Source organism: Myotis lucifugus, unplaced genomic scaffold, assembly GCF_000147115.1.
Source record: "Myotis lucifugus unplaced genomic scaffold, Myoluc2.0 scaffold_218, whole genome shotgun sequence".
NCBI lineage: Eukaryota > Metazoa > Chordata > Mammalia > Chiroptera > Vespertilionidae > Myotis > Myotis lucifugus.
In genome coordinates, this window is record NW_005871266.1 from 393585 (window position 1) to 413538 (window position 19954).

The following is a 19954-nucleotide window of genomic DNA, read 5'->3' on the forward strand; positions in this document are numbered from 1 at the left end:
CATTTGCTGACCCTCTAGCCCATTAGACTGTCACCTCCACGGAGCCCATTCAGTTCTGTCTCGTTCCCAGCTGTGTCCCGTGGGCCTTCAACAGTGCCTGGCACACAGGAGGCGCTCGGTGGGTGTTCGAGACTAAATGCTGCCTGGCTGGGGGCAGCTCGGAGCTCCTCGCCTGCAGACCCTCCAATTCAAGGTGCAGTGCCAAGCCGGGGGCAGGGGAGGGCAGGCGCCTGCAGAGGCCTCAGGATCCAGCGGCCAGCTCCCCAACAGAAGCGCCGCATTGGTGTTTTGTTTTGTTTTATTCCTTTCATTTGAAAGGTTAGTTGGGCCCAGGTGACTCCTTTTTCCAGATCCAGCTCCCCCGAGGACTTCTAACAGGTCCTGCTGCATCCGGGGAGCTTGGTTTACCAAGAACTGGGGTGGAAGAAGCCGATGGGGTCTAGTCTCCAAGCCACGGGCTCACATCCAGGCTCTGTCCCTGAGACCTGCAGGACTGATCACACTCAGTTTCTCCATCTATAAAATGGGCGGAACAGCAACTACTTTTAGGGATTGATGGCGACCTTAATACCACTGCTGGCTGTAGGAAAGGCTGACCGGAGTCAACCCTTCAGACGGCTAGCCTCTTGGGGGGTAACAGCAGATGCTGGGCATTTGTGAAATGAGCAGATCCAGGTTTCTATCAGGAAGCTTCTGAGACAGAACAAAGGCTCAGACTGAAGCTGGCCAGTGGGGGCCTACACGCCCCCCCCCCCGCCCCCGCCCCGAACCATGACCTTTTTTAACCTACAAAGAAAATCTCAATGGCCCTTCTACCCACCCACGGTTTCTCGCCTCGTGAAGGAGTGACAGGGCTTCTCAGAACCAGCAGCCCAGCCGTTAAGAACTTACTGGGCTTAACAGTAATAACACTAATTGCTGCATAAAAATTCAATTGTAACCCTCAGGGCAGAGTGACATGCGGCAGTCGTGGGCAGCTCCGTGTGGGGACTTTGCAAAGGCCTGAACTGTCTTCTTGGCTTAACTTCCTTTTCTTGGCGGAGGCCAGCAGATCCTCACAATAGCGTCTTCCTGCAAAGTCAAGGGCGGCGAGGCATTGGTGTAGAGCCGGGGTGGGAACCTTTGTCTGCCATTTGGATATTTATAACATCATTCAAGGGCCATACAAAATCATCAACTTAAAAATTGGCCTGCTATATTTGGTCATTTAATTACCTCACCCCTAATGCCTTGGCAGGGCCAGACCTAATGATCTCTCGGGCCTTATATGGCCTCAGGGCGGGGTGTTCCCCACCCCTGGTCTAGACCATCTCCACCGCGCCAAAGCACCCCAGGAAATCATTTTTTTCCCTTTATATACTTTTTCCTTTCGAACACCCAAAGCAAGAGGAGATCCCGCCACTTTTCTGCAGCCTTTTTTTTTTTATTGTGGTAAACGACACATCACATAATTGTATCATGTGACCATCTCTAAGTGCACCGCTCAGCGGCATGAAGCACATTCACATTGCTGTGCAGCTGTCCCCGCCATCATCTCTAGAACTTTCCATCTTCCCAAACTGAAGCTCTGTCCCCATTAAACACGAATCCCCACCCCTCCCCCAGCTCCTGGCACCTTCCATCCTACTTCCTGCCTCTAGGAATCCGACTCCTCCCGGGGCCTCCTGAGTGGGATCCCACAGGATCTGTCCTGCTGTTACCCCCAAGCACAGTGTCCGCAAGGCCCATCCGTGTAGCAGGTGTCAGCATCCCCCCTCTTTAAGGCTGAGTGAGATCCCACAGAGCGCACAGGGCGGGGTAACAGGAGGCTTACAGTTGTGAGCACTCGAACACAGAGTTTATTCTTGTATGATTACTTTTTAATTATTGTATTATTTTCCATACGGACGACTGTAAACCTACTGTTGTCCCCCCTGTATATCACACATGTTGCTCATCCATTCATCCATGGATGGACACTGGTTGCTCCCACCTCTTAGCTACTGTGAGGAACACTGCCATGAATGTGGGTGTACATGTGTCTCTTTACACCCCTGCTTTCAGTTCGTTGGGGTCTATACCCAGGAGTGGGGTTGCTGGGTCATGTGGTAATTCTATGTTTAATTTTTTGAGAAACCGCCAAAATGTCTTCTGCAGGTTTTTTAAAAAGTCACCTTGACCGTGGAGCATCAAGGAGATGGGGCAGCAGGTTCTTCTTGGCTCATAGAGGAGGTGTCCTGGGTAGACAGAAGCCTGCCCGGAGGTGGCTCTGTGCCTGCTGGGTGGTCCCCTCTCTTGTTATTTTTCTGGCTTCTCTCTCACCCAGAAGCTGACCCAGCCAGATGTGAGTGGCAGGCACAAGGACAACTTTCACAACCTCACATCCATACAGCCGTTCACCACGCAGCTCTCGACAGCCAGCGAGCCTGGGGGCGCTGCTGAGAAACCGTGCCTCCGTTTCTTCATCTGTAAACGGAGGAGTCCGCTCTCACCTGCGAGGGCATCTGGGAGAATGAATGAGCTGATGGGTGTTCAGCACGTGGCCAGACTCCGTTAGACACGGCACAGCCACCCGGTGCTGTTCTCTCAGAGGCGGTGCTGCCCCTCCGAGCCCTGCCTCGCTCAGCCTGGGGCTGCGGGCGCAGGCTCAGCCCCGTATCTCTCTCCGTGCAGAGAATTAGGAGAATTAGAGGTGTAAAGTGTGGGTGTGTGATCCAGGACGGGGAACCCCCCCGGGGACTGCAGCACCTCTCCTGACAAAAGCCAGGCCAGGGCGATTACTGAGCGCTGCGGGGAGCCAGGCGTGGTGCGGGGCTGGGCTCCACAGGCCTGCTGCCGGCTCCTTCCCGGCGCTCGAGGGTGGGGCCCAGCTTACCATCACTATTTTACAGAAGAATTAACCAGAGCTCAGCCTCCAGCCGCTTCCTCAAGGTCACGGAGCCAGCAAGGAGCAGAGCCAGAACTCAAGCCCCGCCCAGCTCTGGATGCCACGCCCAGGCTCCCAGCCGCTCGGCCTCCTGCCTCAGTTTCCTGTTCTGATAAACAGAGTTCGTGGCCCTGCCCGGGTTTGCCACCCGGGGACCTTAGGGATCTGAAACCGAAATATACAGGTGAGACTCCTGTCTGAACAAAACTGCAGGGGCCTGCGTTCTCGGCGAAGGTGGGTTCCACAGCCAGGCCCAGCTCCTCAGGCTGAACCCGAAGCCCTGGCCGCAGCTCTTCCCCGCACAGGCCCGTGGCTGTGGGGCTGGGGTTTCTGGCCTCCCCCTGCTGGGGTTCAGTCCCCCTCCTGGGGAGAGGTGCTGCCTGGGACCCAGACGTGGGAGGAAACCCCAGGGAAGGGTCTGCTGAGGCACGGCATTCCCCCCGGGGTGTGGGGGGAGGCTCAGGTGGTCTTCGGGCAAAATCGAGGCCCCAGCTCTGGGCTGCCCCCTCCCCCACCTTGTTCGCACAGGAGCCAGGTGTCCTCTGCTCCTGCGCAGTCAGACCGTCGTGTGGTCACCAGCCCGGGACGCTGGTGAGGAAGCACAGGAGGGTACCCCTGACGGAATGGATGAGCACACCCCCAAATTTGGACTTAGATTGGCCTCGGTCTGAAGAATCTTTTTTTTTCCTGGGGAGGCACGTGTTTCTTTGTTCCAGAGAACGGGAGGTCAGGTGAGAGGACGCGGGGCGGGGAGCAGGGTGTCTCGGGCCTCGTCACCAAGGCCGGTGGCCTCGCTCAGCCCAGGCTCCTTTCCTGCACAGGCGGCAGGTGTCCCACCGGGACCCCAGCTCCTTTTCTGTGCTGGCCCCCCATCCTCAGGGTCAGCTTCGTTCTCCTGTGCATGGATGAGCTGGCTCCCTTGTCCTTTTTCAAGCTGAAATCCAAAGTGTGTCGTAAATAGTTGCAAAGAATCTAATCTCTAGTGTATTCTAAGTATTGCCATTTTAAAATGAAATTTTTGTTACTCTTTTAAACGTATCCAATGATGTCGAAAACCGTAACAATTCGGTATCTGCCAACTTTTCTTTTTAAAAGAGAATGAGTGACCAAGCTTTATTCCAACCACCAAAATTCCTTAAGCCTGGCCAGTGTGGCTCAGTGGATTGAGCATCGTCCCATGCACCAAGAGGTCACCAGTTCAATTCCTGGTCAGGCACATCCAGCACAGGCCAGGCTGCCCTCTCTCTGCAGTGCCCCCACCCCACCCCCACCCCTCCATCCCCCAGCAGGGGGCTGCCTCCTGGTCTGGGAGTGCTGGAAGGAATGTCACCGTGTCCCCTTCGTTTGCTGCCCGGAGGCTTGTGTGGCTAAGGAGAGTTCTGGGTGAGGTCTGGGCAGGGTGCAGAGCTCAGTCTTTCTTTCATAAAGTGGGAGCAAGGCCAGTGTGAAGAAAGGTGGGCCCGGGGAGGGGTCCCTGGGGCCTGAAGCTCTCGGGGAGGGGTCTGTCCTGGGTCAGCACACATTTGGCCTCGGGTCATCTGTCCCTTCTGGTCACAGGCCAGGGGACGCGCAGGTGTGACGTGGGGATGGAGCAGAGATGGTTTGGAGGCATCCCTTTCCTAGTTGGCTACTCACCTTGCAGACCTCAGCCCAGCCTTGACCTTTGTGGAAGCCTTGCCTGACTCTCCAGGCCAGCGGCCATCACAGGGTGACCACAGGACCCAGCACAGGCCTTTTGATCCAGAAAGGGGGCACTCTGGATGACGATGCACATCTGGGGGGACACTGGGCCCCATGATTCACACCTGGGCAACTCTGGGCAGAGAGGGGCTGTGAGGACCGGCTGGCTCTACCCCGTACCCTGGCTGTGAGGCCTTGGACAGATTCTTACCCTCAGTCTTCCCATCTCTGAAATGGGTGGCACTGAGAGGATGCCAGGAGATAATGCCTAAAGGAGCTGGCACCCATCTGCCTTGGCTCTTCTGAGCCAGCCCCGCCTCTGACATCACCCCGTGGGACCCTCCTGCCGCTTTAAGACCAGGGATGCTGGCCTTCTGAGCAGGAACAAGGCCATTCCTGGGCCTCTGGCCTCGGGAGAGAGGCTTGCCTCTGCCCCGGCTGCCTGCTCGTTGACGTCCCACACGCCTGCCTCGAAGCCCGAGATGCGGCTGTAAGCCGGGGCAGACCCCGCCTGCTATTCTGGGGTCTTCTTTCAACTATTTTGGCAAAGACCAAATGGCAGCGTCCTTTAAAATAGATGCTCCCAGCCCAGAGGTCATTCCTTGAGGACCAGGTCCGACTGGCCAGGCTCCTTCCCAGCAGCTCATTCAAGTCAAACCCAGACCCGGCATGTGTAGCTGTGACGAGGGCCCCACCGAAGTACGGACGGCAAACGTGGGGCCGAAACCAAAGTAAGTCCTGCCCACCCACCAAGGTGCCTCTCAGTTCCACAGACCTTCTTACTTTCATTGTGAAATCACAGGGGCCAACTTGGGGAGGCGGCCAGAAGGCCTGAGGGAATTAGAAGCAGCGATGGCCAGGCCAGCTCCCATCAGGCCCGTCCATGCACGTGCCTCTGGGGAGAGAAGTCTCCGCTCAGCACTGTGCCAGAGAACGGCCCTGAGTCCGGGCGCCCTCCCTTCGGCCCAGCTCCTGATCACCAGCTCTGACCGATGAGCCCACATCACCTGGATTTCCATGGTCAGAGGAGCGAGGCCTTGCTCACCTGAATTATTTGTGTCTTTTATATCACACGCATTAGGAATTCCAGTGCTACTTGACCTTTGATTAAAGATGCGAATCCGTCTTCCAAAGACAGTTTGCTCAGTGGTTAGAGCGTCAACCCCCAGTCCCGTGCAGGGCACGTACCTCGGTTGCAGGCTCCATCCCCTGCCCTGGTCGAGGTGCATGAGCAGGAGGCAAACAATCGGTGTGTCTCTCTCACACAGATGTGTTTCTGTCTTTCCCCCTCCCTTCTACTCTCTCTAAAAAATCAATGGAAAAAATATCCTCAGGTGAGGATTAACAAAAAAAACAAAGACATCGAATTGCAACACGGCTCAGGTGTGTCGCTTGCCCCTGGTACCTGAAATGCTGGCCATCCACTAAACTCAATGGGCCCCCGTCCCTTCAGCTGGAGGGCTTTCCCTGAATATTTTACCCGTCTCGGCCGCCCCCTCCTCATATTCTGCCCTGGGTCATCACAATGGCCCTGCTGCAGGCACCGGGCTCCAGCAGAGATGGACCTGCCCTTCCAAAGGGAGACGCAGACACCCAGCAAGGAGTGCCCACAGCGTGAGGATTTAGAAGGGGAACCAGAGGTCTGAGGGGGGCGAGGCATCTGGTCACCCTGAAGCTAAGGCTGGAGTGGGTGGGAGGGTGACCTGGGCAGAGATTGTGCAAAGCCCGGAGGGGAAGGCAGGCAACCCAGGGGCACCACGGGGCTTTGAAAGGCTGCTGGGTGGGTTTGGGTGGGGCACGTGGTTTGTGTGAAAGCTAGGGCTCTCTAGCTGCTATAAGCGTCCGGCTCCCAGCACTGGGCCAGGCCTGGGGGCAGCAGGAAAGGTCTCACCCTTTCATCTGACCTTAAACCAAACCTGCAGAGGGTTCCAGTCCCCTGATGGTCGTCGACCTGTCTCCTCCCGCTGGTGCTGACGTGGCCCTAGGTCTGAACATCCCACAGGTCAGGCTGGGCCTTGGATTGGTCCTTGATCCGTGCAACCCAGTGGCCAGCCTGGGCCTGCCTCTCCGGGGCGTGTTGGAGGAACTGGAAGGTGGCGGTGTGGCCACCCAGTGGGAAAGGGAGGCCACGGGGATCTCGTGAGCCTGAGGCCCACCCATCTAGACCTTGCTGCCACGGAGCAGGGCAGGGCCCACTGCTCTGGAAGGAGCCGGGTAAGATATTTGTAGCCTGTGGGGCCGCACAGCCTTCGTCCCTATAAATGACAGGTGTGGCTGGCTGTGCATCTGGAAAACTCCACATCTGGGAACAGGTGGGAGTCCACGGGTGTGCAGGGCCGTGGTGGACAGAGCGGTCACGTGGCCTCATTTCGCCGCCTGCCCACGCCAGCCTCCCCGAATCTGCGTGGGCAGCCGTTCTGCCTCTGTAGCCCCAGGAACAACGGGCACAGGTCCCCATAGCGGTTGCCACTGACACACCCCACGGGCGTTTGCTTGTCTCACGTAGACCTCACAGGTCCTGGGGGCAGAGGAGGAAACTGAGGCAATGCGGTCAGTCCTACGCACACTGGGATGATCCCATGTCATCCAGGGAGCCCATGTGGCCTTGCAAATCCTCCTTGAAACTAGGCACCGTGCCATCAATATGACAGACCTCCCCCAGACTGTGTAAGTAACCAAACGCCAGAGAGGGAACCGGGAACGAGGCGCACACTCTAGTTAGGCGGGTGGTGGAGGGCAAACGACTGCAAGATGTCACCAAGCAATGGGAGCTCCGAATCCTACGTGAACGTTCCCACAGGGGCTCCTGGGGCCCCGCCCACCCCTGATTTGACGGCAGGACTTTTCAGCGAGTCCTCTTGGCAGAGTCTTTCCTTTTCGTGGGCGCATCCGCTTTATTTTGCATCCTGTTCCGTCGGTGCGTTTTACAACTTGCTCCATTTCCCGGTTGCCCTGGCAAGGACAGTGGTCCCAGGCTGGCTTGGGGACAAACTCAGCTGACTGTGGCTGCGAGGGGATGTGAGCAAACTAATGGGAGACCTTCCGGTCCCTCGCTGTGTGGCCGTGGGCAAGTCAAGCACCCTCTCTGAGCCTCCTTCCCCTCCAGCCCTTGTGGTGGGATTCCACAGAACCTGTGGAAGGGTGGTTGGTGGTCTGATCCCCTCACTGGGCACTTTGGGAAACGGCAAGGTGTTTGCTGGTGGCAGGACCCGGGGACCCGGGGTCCACTTCAGCACAATGCTCCGTGGCGGGGGGGTGGGGGGGACAGCTTCTTGCCGTCCTCGGTCACGCCCCAGGCCCCCTCACTGTGTGACGCTGCTTCCCAGAACCCAGGCCTGGGCTGAGGACGGCCGTCCAGGCAGCCCCGGGATGTTTGGTTTCTCACGAGCCCTTGTGGTCCCAGGGGGCAGGGGATGTGGACACACCAGAAGCAGTGACCATGGCACTCGGGAGGGGCCCGGCCCCTGTCCATCTCGCTCACCCAGGCCCGGAATCCGGCAGCAGTAAGGCCCCTTGAGATGGAGGCCCCGATAGGTCCTGAGGGGAGGGGCCGCTTCCTCTGGCCCGGGGCGCGGTCACGGTGAGTGGGCCCGCCACAATGCGGGAGGGAGGGCCGGGGGCCTGGGCCCAGGCGGTGGCTCCTGGGAGACGCTGGGAAGCAATCTGATCTGGCCGTGGCCTCTGTAACCCTCCCTGGCTCCCCACGCCCCATGGAAGAGATCCGCTGGCCTCCGCTGTGCCTCCAGCGAGGTCTCCCTGCACTGTCCCCACCGAAGGGACGGCTGGCCTGGCTTGGAGGACTTCATCTCCTCCCCCCATTGGCACTAGAAGCCCCTACCCGGCCCCAGGGTCCCTTGTGGGCACCTCCTTCTGCACCCTTCCCCTGGGCACAACGGCAGCTCCCAAGTGCAGGGGCAAGCCCTCAATGAATATTTATTTGCTGAACGAACAGATGAACGAATGAATCATTTGCAAAAATACAATTTTTGTTTTCCTTGAATAAGTACACCCCGCCGTTTTCCCACACCGTCACGTGGTCTTTGGAGACGGCGTGCCTTCCGAGGTTTACTTAACCCCTCGGCTCTGTCTCCGATGTTCGTGGTCTCCGGGTTTTTCCTTTTCTATTATAAACAACGCTGCGAGGAACATCCTTGTGTGTAAACACTGGCTTCTGTATTTGGGATGTGGTCTTCACGAGCAGAACCTCTGCGTTCAGGCCTAGGATTTGGGCTGTAAATTGGCCAGTGTGTGCCGACAGCAATACGCTGGGGCTGTCCATTTAACCACGTCCTCGCCAGCTCTGGGGGGAGCTGGGGTTCTTGTTTTGTTTCTTTCCTGCAGTACTAATCCGAGAGGCAAGCAATGATACCAGACTTTGATTTCATTCATTAATACACTCTTTTAAAAATATATATTTTTATTGATTTCAGAGAGGAAGAGAGAGGGAGACAGAGAGAGATAGAAACATCAATGATGAGAGAGAATCATTGATCAGCTGCATGCCCCCCAGTGGGGATTAAGCCCACAACCCGGGAATGTGCCTTGACCGGAATCGAACCCAGGGCCCTTCAGTCTGCAAGTTGATGCTCTATCCACTGAGCCAAACTGGCTAGGGCCATTAATAAACTCTTAATGTTATAACAGCTTTAGATTCATAGAAAAGTTACGGAATAGTGCAGAGAGGCGTGTGTACCCCACCCTCCATCTCCCCTGTCGGTAACACCTTGCGTTAGTGTGGGACCCTTGTTCCAACTAGTGAACCTATATTCTTGTTAACCAATGACTGTGCTTTAAGCAGATTTCCTTAATCTAGACCGACTGTCCCTTTTCCTGTTCCGGGACCCCATCCGGAACCACATTTAGCTGTCCTGTCCCCTGAGGCTCCTCTTGCAGTGACAGTCCCTCGGACTTGCCCTGTTTTGATGAGTTTTGATTGTGGGTTTTGATTCCCGTGCCTCTGATGACCTCCAGGGCCGACCATGTCTCCATGAGTGGCTGAGTGGCTGCTCCCCAAGGCCCCGGTACCTCACAGGGTCTCGCCGGCTTTCCTAGAAGTCCCAGTGATGGCGGCTGTCAGCATGCGCCCGCTTCATACCCACCTTTCTCCTTCTCATTCGGGTATCGCGTCACGATACTTGCTGATGTGCGTGTGAGTAGATGGGTGCCGGGGCTTAGTAGCTTAGTAGGAGGTGCCCATTTTGGTCCCACCTCCTCATAGAGAACCCTGTGAGACACTAGGTGAGAAGGGCCAGGTCAGCTTCTGGGAGCCTGGGGTCCTGTAGGAGGCACTGCTGAGAGGATGAGGCTGGGATTGCGGTCCTGGTTGAAGAGGAGGTAACCCCTGTTAGGGGGGAAGCACCACTGTCAGTGCCAGACCCTCCCTGTGCCCCCTGCTCATGCCTTAGCACAAGGGACCTGAGCCTCAGTCTCCCCATCTGCAAAATGGGGATCATAATGGCCAGCCTTGCAGAGGGACTGGGAGAATCCGGAGTGGTGATGGGTGAAAAGCAAAGTGCTTTCTGTACTAACTTAGTGTGAGTCACTTAGGGGATGTCCCTTTAAAGCAGGGCTCGTAAACTTTCATGCACGGGCTCACTTGGGGGGCTTGTTAGCACACAGATGGCTGGGCCCTTCCCCCGGGTTCTGGTTCGGCAGGTGTGCAGTGGGGCCCGGGAACACACTTTTAGCCCAACCCCAGGTCAGGTTAGCACGTTGTGAGAACCACTGGTCTAAGGGCCCTGAGACCAAAACATGATGTGATCTCCTCCTCAGGACAACCTGAGGCCAGCAGGGCCCCAGAGCCAGGCGGCTGGGTCTGAATGCGGGCTGCACCCCTCGGAAGCTGTGTGACCCTGGGCAAGACGCCTCCCTTCTCTGAGCCCTGGATCCTCATCTATCACACGGGGAGAACTGGAACCCAACCCAGGTTGCTGAGCGGGGAGCAGTCACAGCGACCAGGTGCGAGCTGGGCAAGGGCCCAACTCACTTCTCTTCTTCCCCTTCCTCTCCCATCCTCACTATTACACGTCTCAGCAGGGCAAGCAGCTCTCCGTTTCCTGGCCCATTAGCAAGAGTGGGCGCCTACTGCATACCCAGGCCCCAGGCCCCAGGCCCATGGCCTGCTGCTTGCCCCGCTCAGGCCCCTGGGAGAGAGCCCTCTGCCTAGGCAGGAATGTTGGGATGGTCGTCATGGTCGTGTCCCCTCAGGTTTAGTCAGTCCTGAACTGATGGCCGGCTCCTCTCCACCTGCCTGGCCCAAGGTGACCCAGCAGGCGCTGTGAGCATGCCACCACCCAGCACCCAGCACCCACCTGGACTGGGCAGACCAGGTCCTCAGTCAGCGAGGTCCACCTGGGGCTTGTCCCTGAGGTCAGTGCCATCTGCTGGTAGGACTGGGTATTGCAGACAGGGGTGCCCTTCCAGACCCTTTGGGACGACCCAGCCCCCACCTCCTGTCTCCCACTTGTCCCCAAAGACTGGGGTGGGGGAGGGGGAGAGGGAGTGCAACCAGTTCCACACTCAAAGAAAGACTTTCAGACATGGCTGTGACAATGACATGGATTGAGATATAATCTTCCGACCATACAATTCACCCACTGAGGGTGTACCACTCATTGGGTTTATATTCAGAGCCTCATCCAGCAGCATCATATCAGTGTTAGAACATGCTCATCACCCCAAAGAGGAGCCCCATCGCCACTGTCAGTCTCCCTGCAGCCCCTGGCAAACGTCAATCCTCTTTCTGTCTCCATGGATTTCCCGATTCTGAACATTTTATAAAAACAGGTTCATTAAGCATGAGGCCTTGGGTGTCAGACGTCCTCAATGATGTTTTCGGGGTTCATCATGTTGCAGGATGCGCTGGTACATCTGTGCGTTTGTGGCCAAGGAATGTTGTGTTGCATGGAGGGAGCCCTCTGTCGCTCTGCTCACCAGTTGATGGACCGTTGTCTTCACTCTCTGGCCACTGTGCACGGCGCTGCCATGAGCATTTGTGCACAGGTGTTTGTGTGGACATGGCTTCCATTCTCATGGGCATATGCCCAGGAGTGGCATTGCTGGGTAACATGTTGAAGAACTGCCAGACTGTTTCCCGAAACAACTGCCCATGGTGCGACCCCCCCACCCCACCCCGTCCCCGTGTCCCGCCTGTCCTGGGTACCATGTAGGGTGCTGGAGCCCAGGTGACCTTGGGACCAACCCTGACATACCCCTCCTTGGCTGTGAGACCTTAAGAAAACTGTTGAATCTCTCTGAGCCTGTAAAAGGTAATGGCAGAATGTAGCAGATGCCCTCCGCGTGCCTGCCCACATCCTGGGGCCCTCACGGCCCAGTGCACGTGGACCCCAGAGCTTCTCACCCCAGTGCCCATTTTTGCCCCAGGGGAGTGGGCCCGGAATTCGAGGAGGGACTGTCTCTATGAGCAATCCTCAACCAAAGGCAGATGTGGTTTGGAGGGTAAATAGGCCAGGTGCCTCCCCCGCCTCCCGCCAAGGTGGGTGATGGGTGGGGGCCTGCAGTGACTGTGCAATTAGCCAGATAATTATAGATCGTGTAGGGATCTGTGAACAAAATAACAAGGCATTGTGAGGAAAAATAGAGGGGACCCGATTGGTGGGGGAAATGGAGGTGGAGGAGCAACCAGCCGGGTGAAGAGTAGAGGGAAGAATGGTCCAGTAGGGGCATGTGCAGAGGTCCTGGGGCAGAGCAGGACTTGGGAGGGGGAGGCAGGGATGCCTGGTGGAGAGGCCACTCCTGGAAAAATCACTGAGGCTGGCCGAGTGCCTGGAGGGCCTGCCTGCTCTCCTGAGACAAGAATCTGAGCGTTCACATGCACTTGTGGTGAGATGCGTGGAGGGAGGAGGTCAGAGAGGACGGACCAAACAGCCAGGGCAGGTTTCCCTGACAGCCCCTCCTCTTCACACATTCAGCCAGCGGCCCCGGGGGCTCAGGGAGAGCCCTGTCCTCCTGGGAGAGCCGGGAGGTCCACCTTGCTGGGTGCGTGCGGCCGGGCCTGGCGAGGAGCTCTGCTCTCTGCGGGCATGGTGGGCGAGGGGCCATCGAACCTGCACCAGCCTTGACGGAGACCCTGACTCCAAGGCCTGTGATCCTAAACACCTCTCACCACGAAGCCAGTTCTTTCTCTGCCCCATCTCCCCTCACCCTGTCCCCAGCCCTCAGTCTGGACCTTCCCACGTCCCAGGTCGGCTCTGAATGCAGATGAGGTTGTGGTCAGATTGCCATCTGGATGGGGGCTGGCTGGCCACAGGCACTGGTTCTCAAGAACGGGGTCTTGAGCCCAGCCAGTGTGGCTCAGTGGTTGAGCGTCGACCTATCAACCAGGGAACCAGGAAGTCATGGTCCGATTCTCGGTCAGGGCTCATGCCCAGGTTTGGGCTTCGATCACCAGTAGGGGTCGTGTAGGAGGCAGCTGATCAATGATTCTCTCTCATCATTGATGTTTCTCTCTCCCTCTCCCTCTCCCTTCCTCTCTGATATCAAGACAAATGTATTTTAAAAATAAAATAAAATAAACAACAGGGTCTTGACTGCTGATGTCCCCTTTGTCCTCATTAACTGGGAGCTGTCCTAGTTTTTCCTGACTTTCTCCAGGTCACTGCTCCCAACCTGCACTTTTAGAGTTGTACCTGGCCCCCAGGAGGCTGCACGCTCCTCATAGGCAAGGCTAAGCTGCTTTACCTGTGCAGAAGGTCTGGTGGAGGGTAGAGGAGTGCATGGCTGGGTGGATGGGTGGTAGATGGCTGGCTGGCTGGGTGGATGGATGGACAGATGGATGGATGGGTGGATGGATGGAGAATTACAGTGCCATTCTTCTGAATTGTACAGAAAGCAGATAAATGTATTTATTTATTTTATCAATGTCCATACATGAATTTTTGAAATCTCTAACTTGAAACTAACCTTCCCAAGGCATGCGATTTCCCAGAAACTCCCAGCGTGCCCTCAGTACGCCCTGTGTGCCCCATGACTTTCCGTTCACTCCACCTCTGAGCTCCTCAGGTGAGAGCACCGCAGGACAGGCACCTGCCTGCCCTCCCCCCACTCCTGGCTGTAAAGCTATTATTTGTGGACCGTTCCATGACTGAGTCTCTCAGCGGATCCTGGCAACCACTGTGGGAACCCATTGACAGATGGGGAAACTGAGGCTGGTCCTGGGCTCTCGCGATCAATTGTGACAGAACAGAAGTAGCCGAGGCCGTGTCTGAGTCCAGCACTGGGCTGCCTCTCTTCCCACCAGGCAGCCCCCCTCCCCAGATCCGGTTCCGAGGTGTGGACCGCAGCCCGGTGGGGTACTCAGGCTCCGTGTGGGCTGCCCTGGTCGTCCAGCTGTTGCAGCCTGTGGGGGGGACGGGGTCAGCCCCAGGCGCTATATCTGGCTCGGTCCTGGAATGCGACCCCGGCAAGGTCACCCTCCGATGGGTGGGCGCTAATTATAGACCTGCTTGCTCATCTTTCCGGGTCCTTCAACCCCAGGGAGGCAGGAGGCCTCTGAACCCACTGAGGGGTTCAAAGGCCCGCTCAGAGCAGCTGAAGCCCCATCACCCAGGGCCGGTCCGCCTTCCTCATCAGGGGGCCGCCCGGGCTGGGGCTCAGGGGCTGGGCCCTGGGTCCTGCTTCACACAGGCGGGCCACCTTCTCCTGGGGACAGGTGGGGAGTGGACCAGGTCAGGGCGAGCAGAGGGGCCCACCTGGCCGCCTGTCCTCGTCAGCTGTGCGAAGACAGGGGTGGCGGCTGGCCAATCCTGAGAGGCTCTGTTTTTTGTGTTTTATTTTATTTTATTCAGCACTGTTTATTGAGCACCTTTGACGCTTCGATCTCTACTTTTATGCGGAAGGCACTCAACTCCCGAAATCGAGATGTTACAGTGCTTTTTTGTTGTGCAACCATCAGTTACCAACACCCATCTCCGGACTTCATTTTTCCAATGGACACTTGGTCCCCATTAAACACACACTCCCTTGGCCTCCTCCAGCCCGTTTATGAACTTGACTCCTCTAGGGACCTCCTATGAGTGGACTCATACAGGATTTGTCCTTCGTGACTGGCTTATTTCACTTAAAATGTCCCAAGGTTCACCCACCTTGTAGCAGGTCAGAGTCCTCCTCCTTTTTAAAGCTGGGGGATATTCCACTGTGTGGATGGACCACATTTTGCTTATCCTTTCGCCCACGGATGGACTTGGTCTGATGGGAATAGCACTGCTATGCACGTGGGCGCGCACACACCTGCTGGACTCCAGCAGATGTTGCCTCTCTAGGCAAAGGCAGAAATGATCAAGGCCCAGGGGGGTTTCGAGCAGAGTCCTGGAACGCACCTGACTGCACAGGCACTCACAGGGGTCCTTGCCATGGAGGGTTTTATTGGGATTTTAAACACAGCACACCTCTCTCTCTTTCTCACATGCGTGCACAATACATTCACAGACAACCAGGATCACACAGACACATGTACACGCGTGCATGCACACACAGATGTCCGCAGACAGTTCCCGAATTCACGGACACCTGCCCACACGCAGGCTCCCAGGTGCGTTAACCTTTCTTTCCATCCACCTTTTACCTTTCAGATGGAACAGCGTTCAGAGCCAGGGGACTGAGTGCCTCTTGAGCCCAGCTTCCCAGCACAATCTTACATCCCAAAGCAGTGACTCGGCACGGACCCTACTGTCCTCACAAGCAAACGTGTTCATGTAAAACCTGCCTTATTATCTATTAAAGAACAAGGTAGAATAAAATACTTTAATGTTCCAATTACACATCCCCCCGCCCTTTCCCACAGCTGCACCTCGGGGAGCCTCCTCGGTAGCCAGGACCCCGCATTCAGCTGGTCTTCCCGGCTGGTGGGGGTCCCTGGTGAGTGGGGGCCCCTGGTCAGTGCAGACCTATGAGTGTCTTCTTCACAGCAGTTCTTCTCTGAGTCCCGGCTCGGCCCCATTGTCCCGGCTGGAATGGTGCTTGTTTGAGAGAGTCAGCAGGAGCGGGGACAGTCACTTATGGAAACCTGCCCAGCCGGGATGGCCAGCTATGATGGACGGCAGACGCTCAGCCATTGGCTGGTCCACCGTGAGCTTGGCGCCCAGCCATGGGGCCACAATGCTTGAGGCCTCCACTCCGCCTGCCGGGCAGCTAAGCGAGGCCTCCCCGGCTCCTCTGCCGCTGTCGCCGCCGCTGGGGCTGGGTGGCCTTGCCAGGTGGCCTGGCCAGGCCGCCATGGAGCCCGGCCCCGCTCTGGAGCAGCCGCACCATCTCGTGGTCCTTGTGGTCGAGCACGCGGGGCAGGAACAGTGAGGACTTCTGTGTGCGGCGCGTCTTGAAGCCCCTGCGGGGCCGGCCCTTGCCGTTGACCGACACATACCACAGTCTCTCGGCGCTGGGCTGGCGCCGGGCCCCCGACCCACTGGGCACCGTCCGGTAGAGCCGGGAGGCATACGTGTTATAGCCCAGCTCATGGATCCGCTCCACAAACTCGCACTCCGCGTTGTAGTTCTCCTGCGGGTTTGGGCAAGATGCCTTGGTCAGTGACCCGGGGGCCACACGGACATGGGGCCAGGGTCCCAGGGACAGCTTCTTCTTCGCAATCCCCCCTCCCCTTCGGCTCCTGCCAAATCTGGCTGCTTAGCCTGCCCAGACCCGTGCACAGGGACCCTCCACACCTTTGCCGAGGCTGTGCCCTCCACCCGGCGTGTCCTTCCTCCCACCTGCGTCTGGTGAACTTGGCCTTGGGGATCAGCTCAGGGCCTCTTCCTGGGCCAAGGTTTCATGAGCACCTTGGGAGGAGTGGCTCTCCCTGTCTCCCCTCCTGGGCCCCAGCCTCCCACAGCCTCCACGGGACTAACCCTGGAGGGTGTCCCCAGCACAGGGCCAGCAGGGCCAGGGCCTGCCCGACCCAGCACCCTCATTGTCTGCTGGCGGCATGGATGTGAGCAGCACTGGACACTGGGACCAGGGGAGGGGATGACGCCCCAGAAGGAACAGCATAAAGGAGAAGGAAGGAAAAGCACACTGAGACGGGCAGGGGAGGGAGCACAGCCGGTTTTCCCTTCAAGGCTGAGCCGGACCCCAGCCCTGGGCCTGGGCCTCAGAAAGCCGCTGCCTTGGCCTCTGTCCCTGCCCCACAGGTGGAAGGAGGGACAACTGTGCATGGAGCGGAAGCCAGGAGCCCAGCGGGGTCAGCGCCCCCCCTCACAGGTGCAGGTGCTGCTCTCAGGGCCCCAACACCAGGGGTGGGAAGGAGGTTGACTTTGGCAGCGGGATGAATGGACCCATGTCAGCTCGGCACAGGGTGGGGTGTGGGGTGGGAGTCCCTGCCCTCTGGGAGGCAGGCATCTGGAGGGTCAGAGGGGAAAACTCGGAACTGAAGGAGCTGTCACCAGTGTCCCCCAGGGCGCCTTGTGGGGTCTCCCAGGTGGGGGAAGGGTGTGTGTGCCTCATGCTGACTCAGTCGAGGCTTCAGTCCCACCCCCAGGCAGGTGGGCGTACCAAGAGCCACCACCCCCCGCCAGGGCTTCCCTCCCTGACTGTGCCAAGGGGCAGGGCTGGGGGAGGCAAAGGTGGGCAGAAGGACCTGGCCTCTCTCATGAGACTGGCCACTCAGTAGGAGCAAGAGACCCTTGGGTCTGTCTCTGAGAGCAGGTGACCCGCAAACCCTTTATGAGGGCCCACAGGCTGGTGGGGGCCAGAAGTACTGGGGAAGCAGGATGTTTAAGCATCAACGCCTCTTCCCCAATGGCTTGGAGATCGGAGTCATGGGGGTGGGGGTGGGGGGAGGGTAGAGGGGTGTGGCTGAATCGGGAGGGGGGGTACCTCTCCCCATAAGCCCAGCCCCTCTCTGTTCTTCCCCTACAAGTGGGGGCTCAGGGCTCAGAAGCTCAATGTCAACCTCCACACTGTACAGTTGCGTGAGTGCAGCTGCGTGAGTGCAGGAAGACCCCAGCAAGACCTGACACCGAGTGTGACCTACAGCAAGTGCCTGTGAATGAAGGGATGGATGCTGGATGGAGGGGGGGGGGAGGGCAGGCAGATGAATGGATGAATGGATAGATAAGTGGGTGGATGTTGATAGATGAATAGATGGGTGGATGGACAGAGGACTGGAAGAGGGTGTGAGGCTGGAGGCCAGTAGCCCCGCCCCAAGGTTGTGATGGTCCAGGTGGGAGGTGATGAGGGCCTGAGACATGAGGGCAGTGGCATAGGCAGGGAGGTGAGGGGAACGGATGGAAGAGAGAGAGATCGGGAGGTCTAGTCTAGGACTTGGAGAGGGCCTGGATGTGGGGCTGAGAGAGAAAGAGGCATCCACCATGACTCCCAGCTGACCCTGGGCTTGAGAGAGTGGCTGGTAGGGGAGTTAGGGGAGCCGCAGTGTCCAGCTGGGGTGTGCTGCCCTCTGCCGGGGCCTCTGAGCCACCAGGGCTTACAGGGGTGACCTCTAACTCAGAGGGAGTCAGGGCTGGGATTGGGAGCTGTCGGGGTGCAGTGGCTGCTGAGCCAGGGAAGTGGATGAGCTGGCCTGGGGAGGTGACCGGCAGGCTGACGGCAAAGACGAGGGGACCCGGACAGCCAAGAGGCAGGGCAGTGGGAACAGCACCGCGGGCCAGCTGGCGGCGCCTAGGATGGGGACATGCGGGGGCAGTCACAGGGCGGCACCTGGCTGCCTCCCCCAGGTCTCTGCAGGGCAGCGAGACCGCTCTGCTGACACTCTGCAAAGCCCCATCGCTTCCACTGGACCTCCTGGCTATGCTGAGGTGAACCTCTCTCTTCCTCCTTTCCCAAAGCCAACGCCATGACACTTGGGGACAGAAGCCACAGGGGGGCTCTGACCCACTGGGCTCACTCCGGCCATGCTTTGTTCTGCCCCCAAAGCCCGGGGCCTGGGTTGCCCACGAAAAAGACGGCAGGAGCCTTAGGCTTCCCCTCTCAGTTCAGCCTTCCCTGCCCCGCTCTCGTGGATGTCACCAGTGTGGACGGGAGGCCCTCAGAGGTCAGACCTGCACCGTCACTGCAGGCCAGCGACACCTCCTCCCTGGGGTCGCCTCTCTCTAAGGGACAGGTCTGAGGTCCTTTCAAGAACAGAAAGTCAGTTCCACTGGCCAGGGGCACAGTGCCCACGGGCCTGGGAAGCCACACTCCCTCAGGGAAAACTCAGCCGGCCTAGGGGCCTGTCCAGTAAACCACAACTGCTGTGTGAGGGGCTGGGCACCAGAGGGCCCCTCCTCCCAGACACGCCTCTGCCCCGTGCCCGCTGGGCCAGAGCATTCCGGTTCGCCTTTCCCTCAGCAGAACATGTGCGATGAAATAATCGGCCTAAAGGCGGGTCTTCCTGCAATTCTTCTGGAGGGCGCTTTGCCTGACTGCAGAAGGGGCAGGAAGTGGTGGTGTGTTTCCCTCGCAAGCGCCGATGGAGGGAGATGACTGTGTGGAGATGGTCCTGGGGCCGCCTCGCCTAGGTTACGTGTGGATGGAAAACCTCTCATTGCCCAAGAAGGTATCGGCCGAGTTGCATGTAATGACTAGTTGGAGGGAGCAAATTTCCTAGTTCCATGTACTTTACTCCATGTATCCCCCGCCCCCGCCCTGGGGGAAGGACATGCCAAGGCCCACAGAGTCCCAGGAGGTGGACAGACTGGGTTCTAGCAGGTGTGCCTGGGACGTGGGCCCCGTCTCCCTGCCTCTGGGCTCCCTCCTGAGAGCTAACGGCTCTAGCCTTCCACCTTTGGGGAGCACTGGCTTCCAGGCCAGGGGACCGCAGCTCCATCCGGGCCCACCCACAGGAGAGACTGGACTCACCGATGCGTAGAGCCGTCCCCTCTTGTTCATGGCCAGGTACCGCCCGGAGAAGAGCCCCTTGATGGCCACGATGCCCACCTCCACTGCCGTTATCTCTAGAATACCTGGGAAGAGTGGGGAAGGCTCATCACTCCCTCCGCCTCCCACGGAGCACAGAGGTGAGGGGCGAGGGCCATGAGCCTTGCCCAAAGCTGACACACACCCGCAAGGAGGGTGACTTTGGAAGTTCAGGAGAGAAATTACTGGGCAGGAGGTGAAAGGGTGGAGCACCGGGGAAGGTGCTCCAAGGAGAAGAATTCAAACCTGGAGTGGGGGGCGTGGGGGGTAACAAAGCTGACATTGCTACACACTGATTCCAGGCCTCAAAGGACGTGGAAACAACCCTGCCAGCCAGTTTCCTAAGACTGCCGAGGCCGAGTGACCTGCCCAGGGCGCACAACACATGTTTTGAGCCCGAAATCAACCTGGGGGCTGCATACTACAGCTCCCCGGCCTGGAACGCCATGCCGTGGGGGTCCCGCAGGGGGACAGTGGGGGCCTTGCCTGAAGCTGGTTTCATTATAA

The 19954-nt window shown here is 58.2% G+C and overlaps 1 protein-coding gene across 1 annotated transcript; it reads right to left on the bottom strand.

The window, feature by feature from the left end:
- Window positions 1–15733: 15733 nt before the first annotated feature.
- On the bottom strand, window positions 15734–19730 carry FGF3 (fibroblast growth factor 3). The gene is made up of 3 exons (XM_023761813.1): window positions 19694–19730; window positions 19391–19494; window positions 15734–16096 (listed from the first exon to the last, which is right to left on the bottom strand). Exons 1-3 carry the CDS (start codon window positions 19728–19730, stop codon window positions 15734–15736), a joined length of 504 nt encoding a protein of 167 aa, XP_023617581.1.
- Between the last annotated feature and the right edge of the window lie 224 nt (window positions 19731–19954).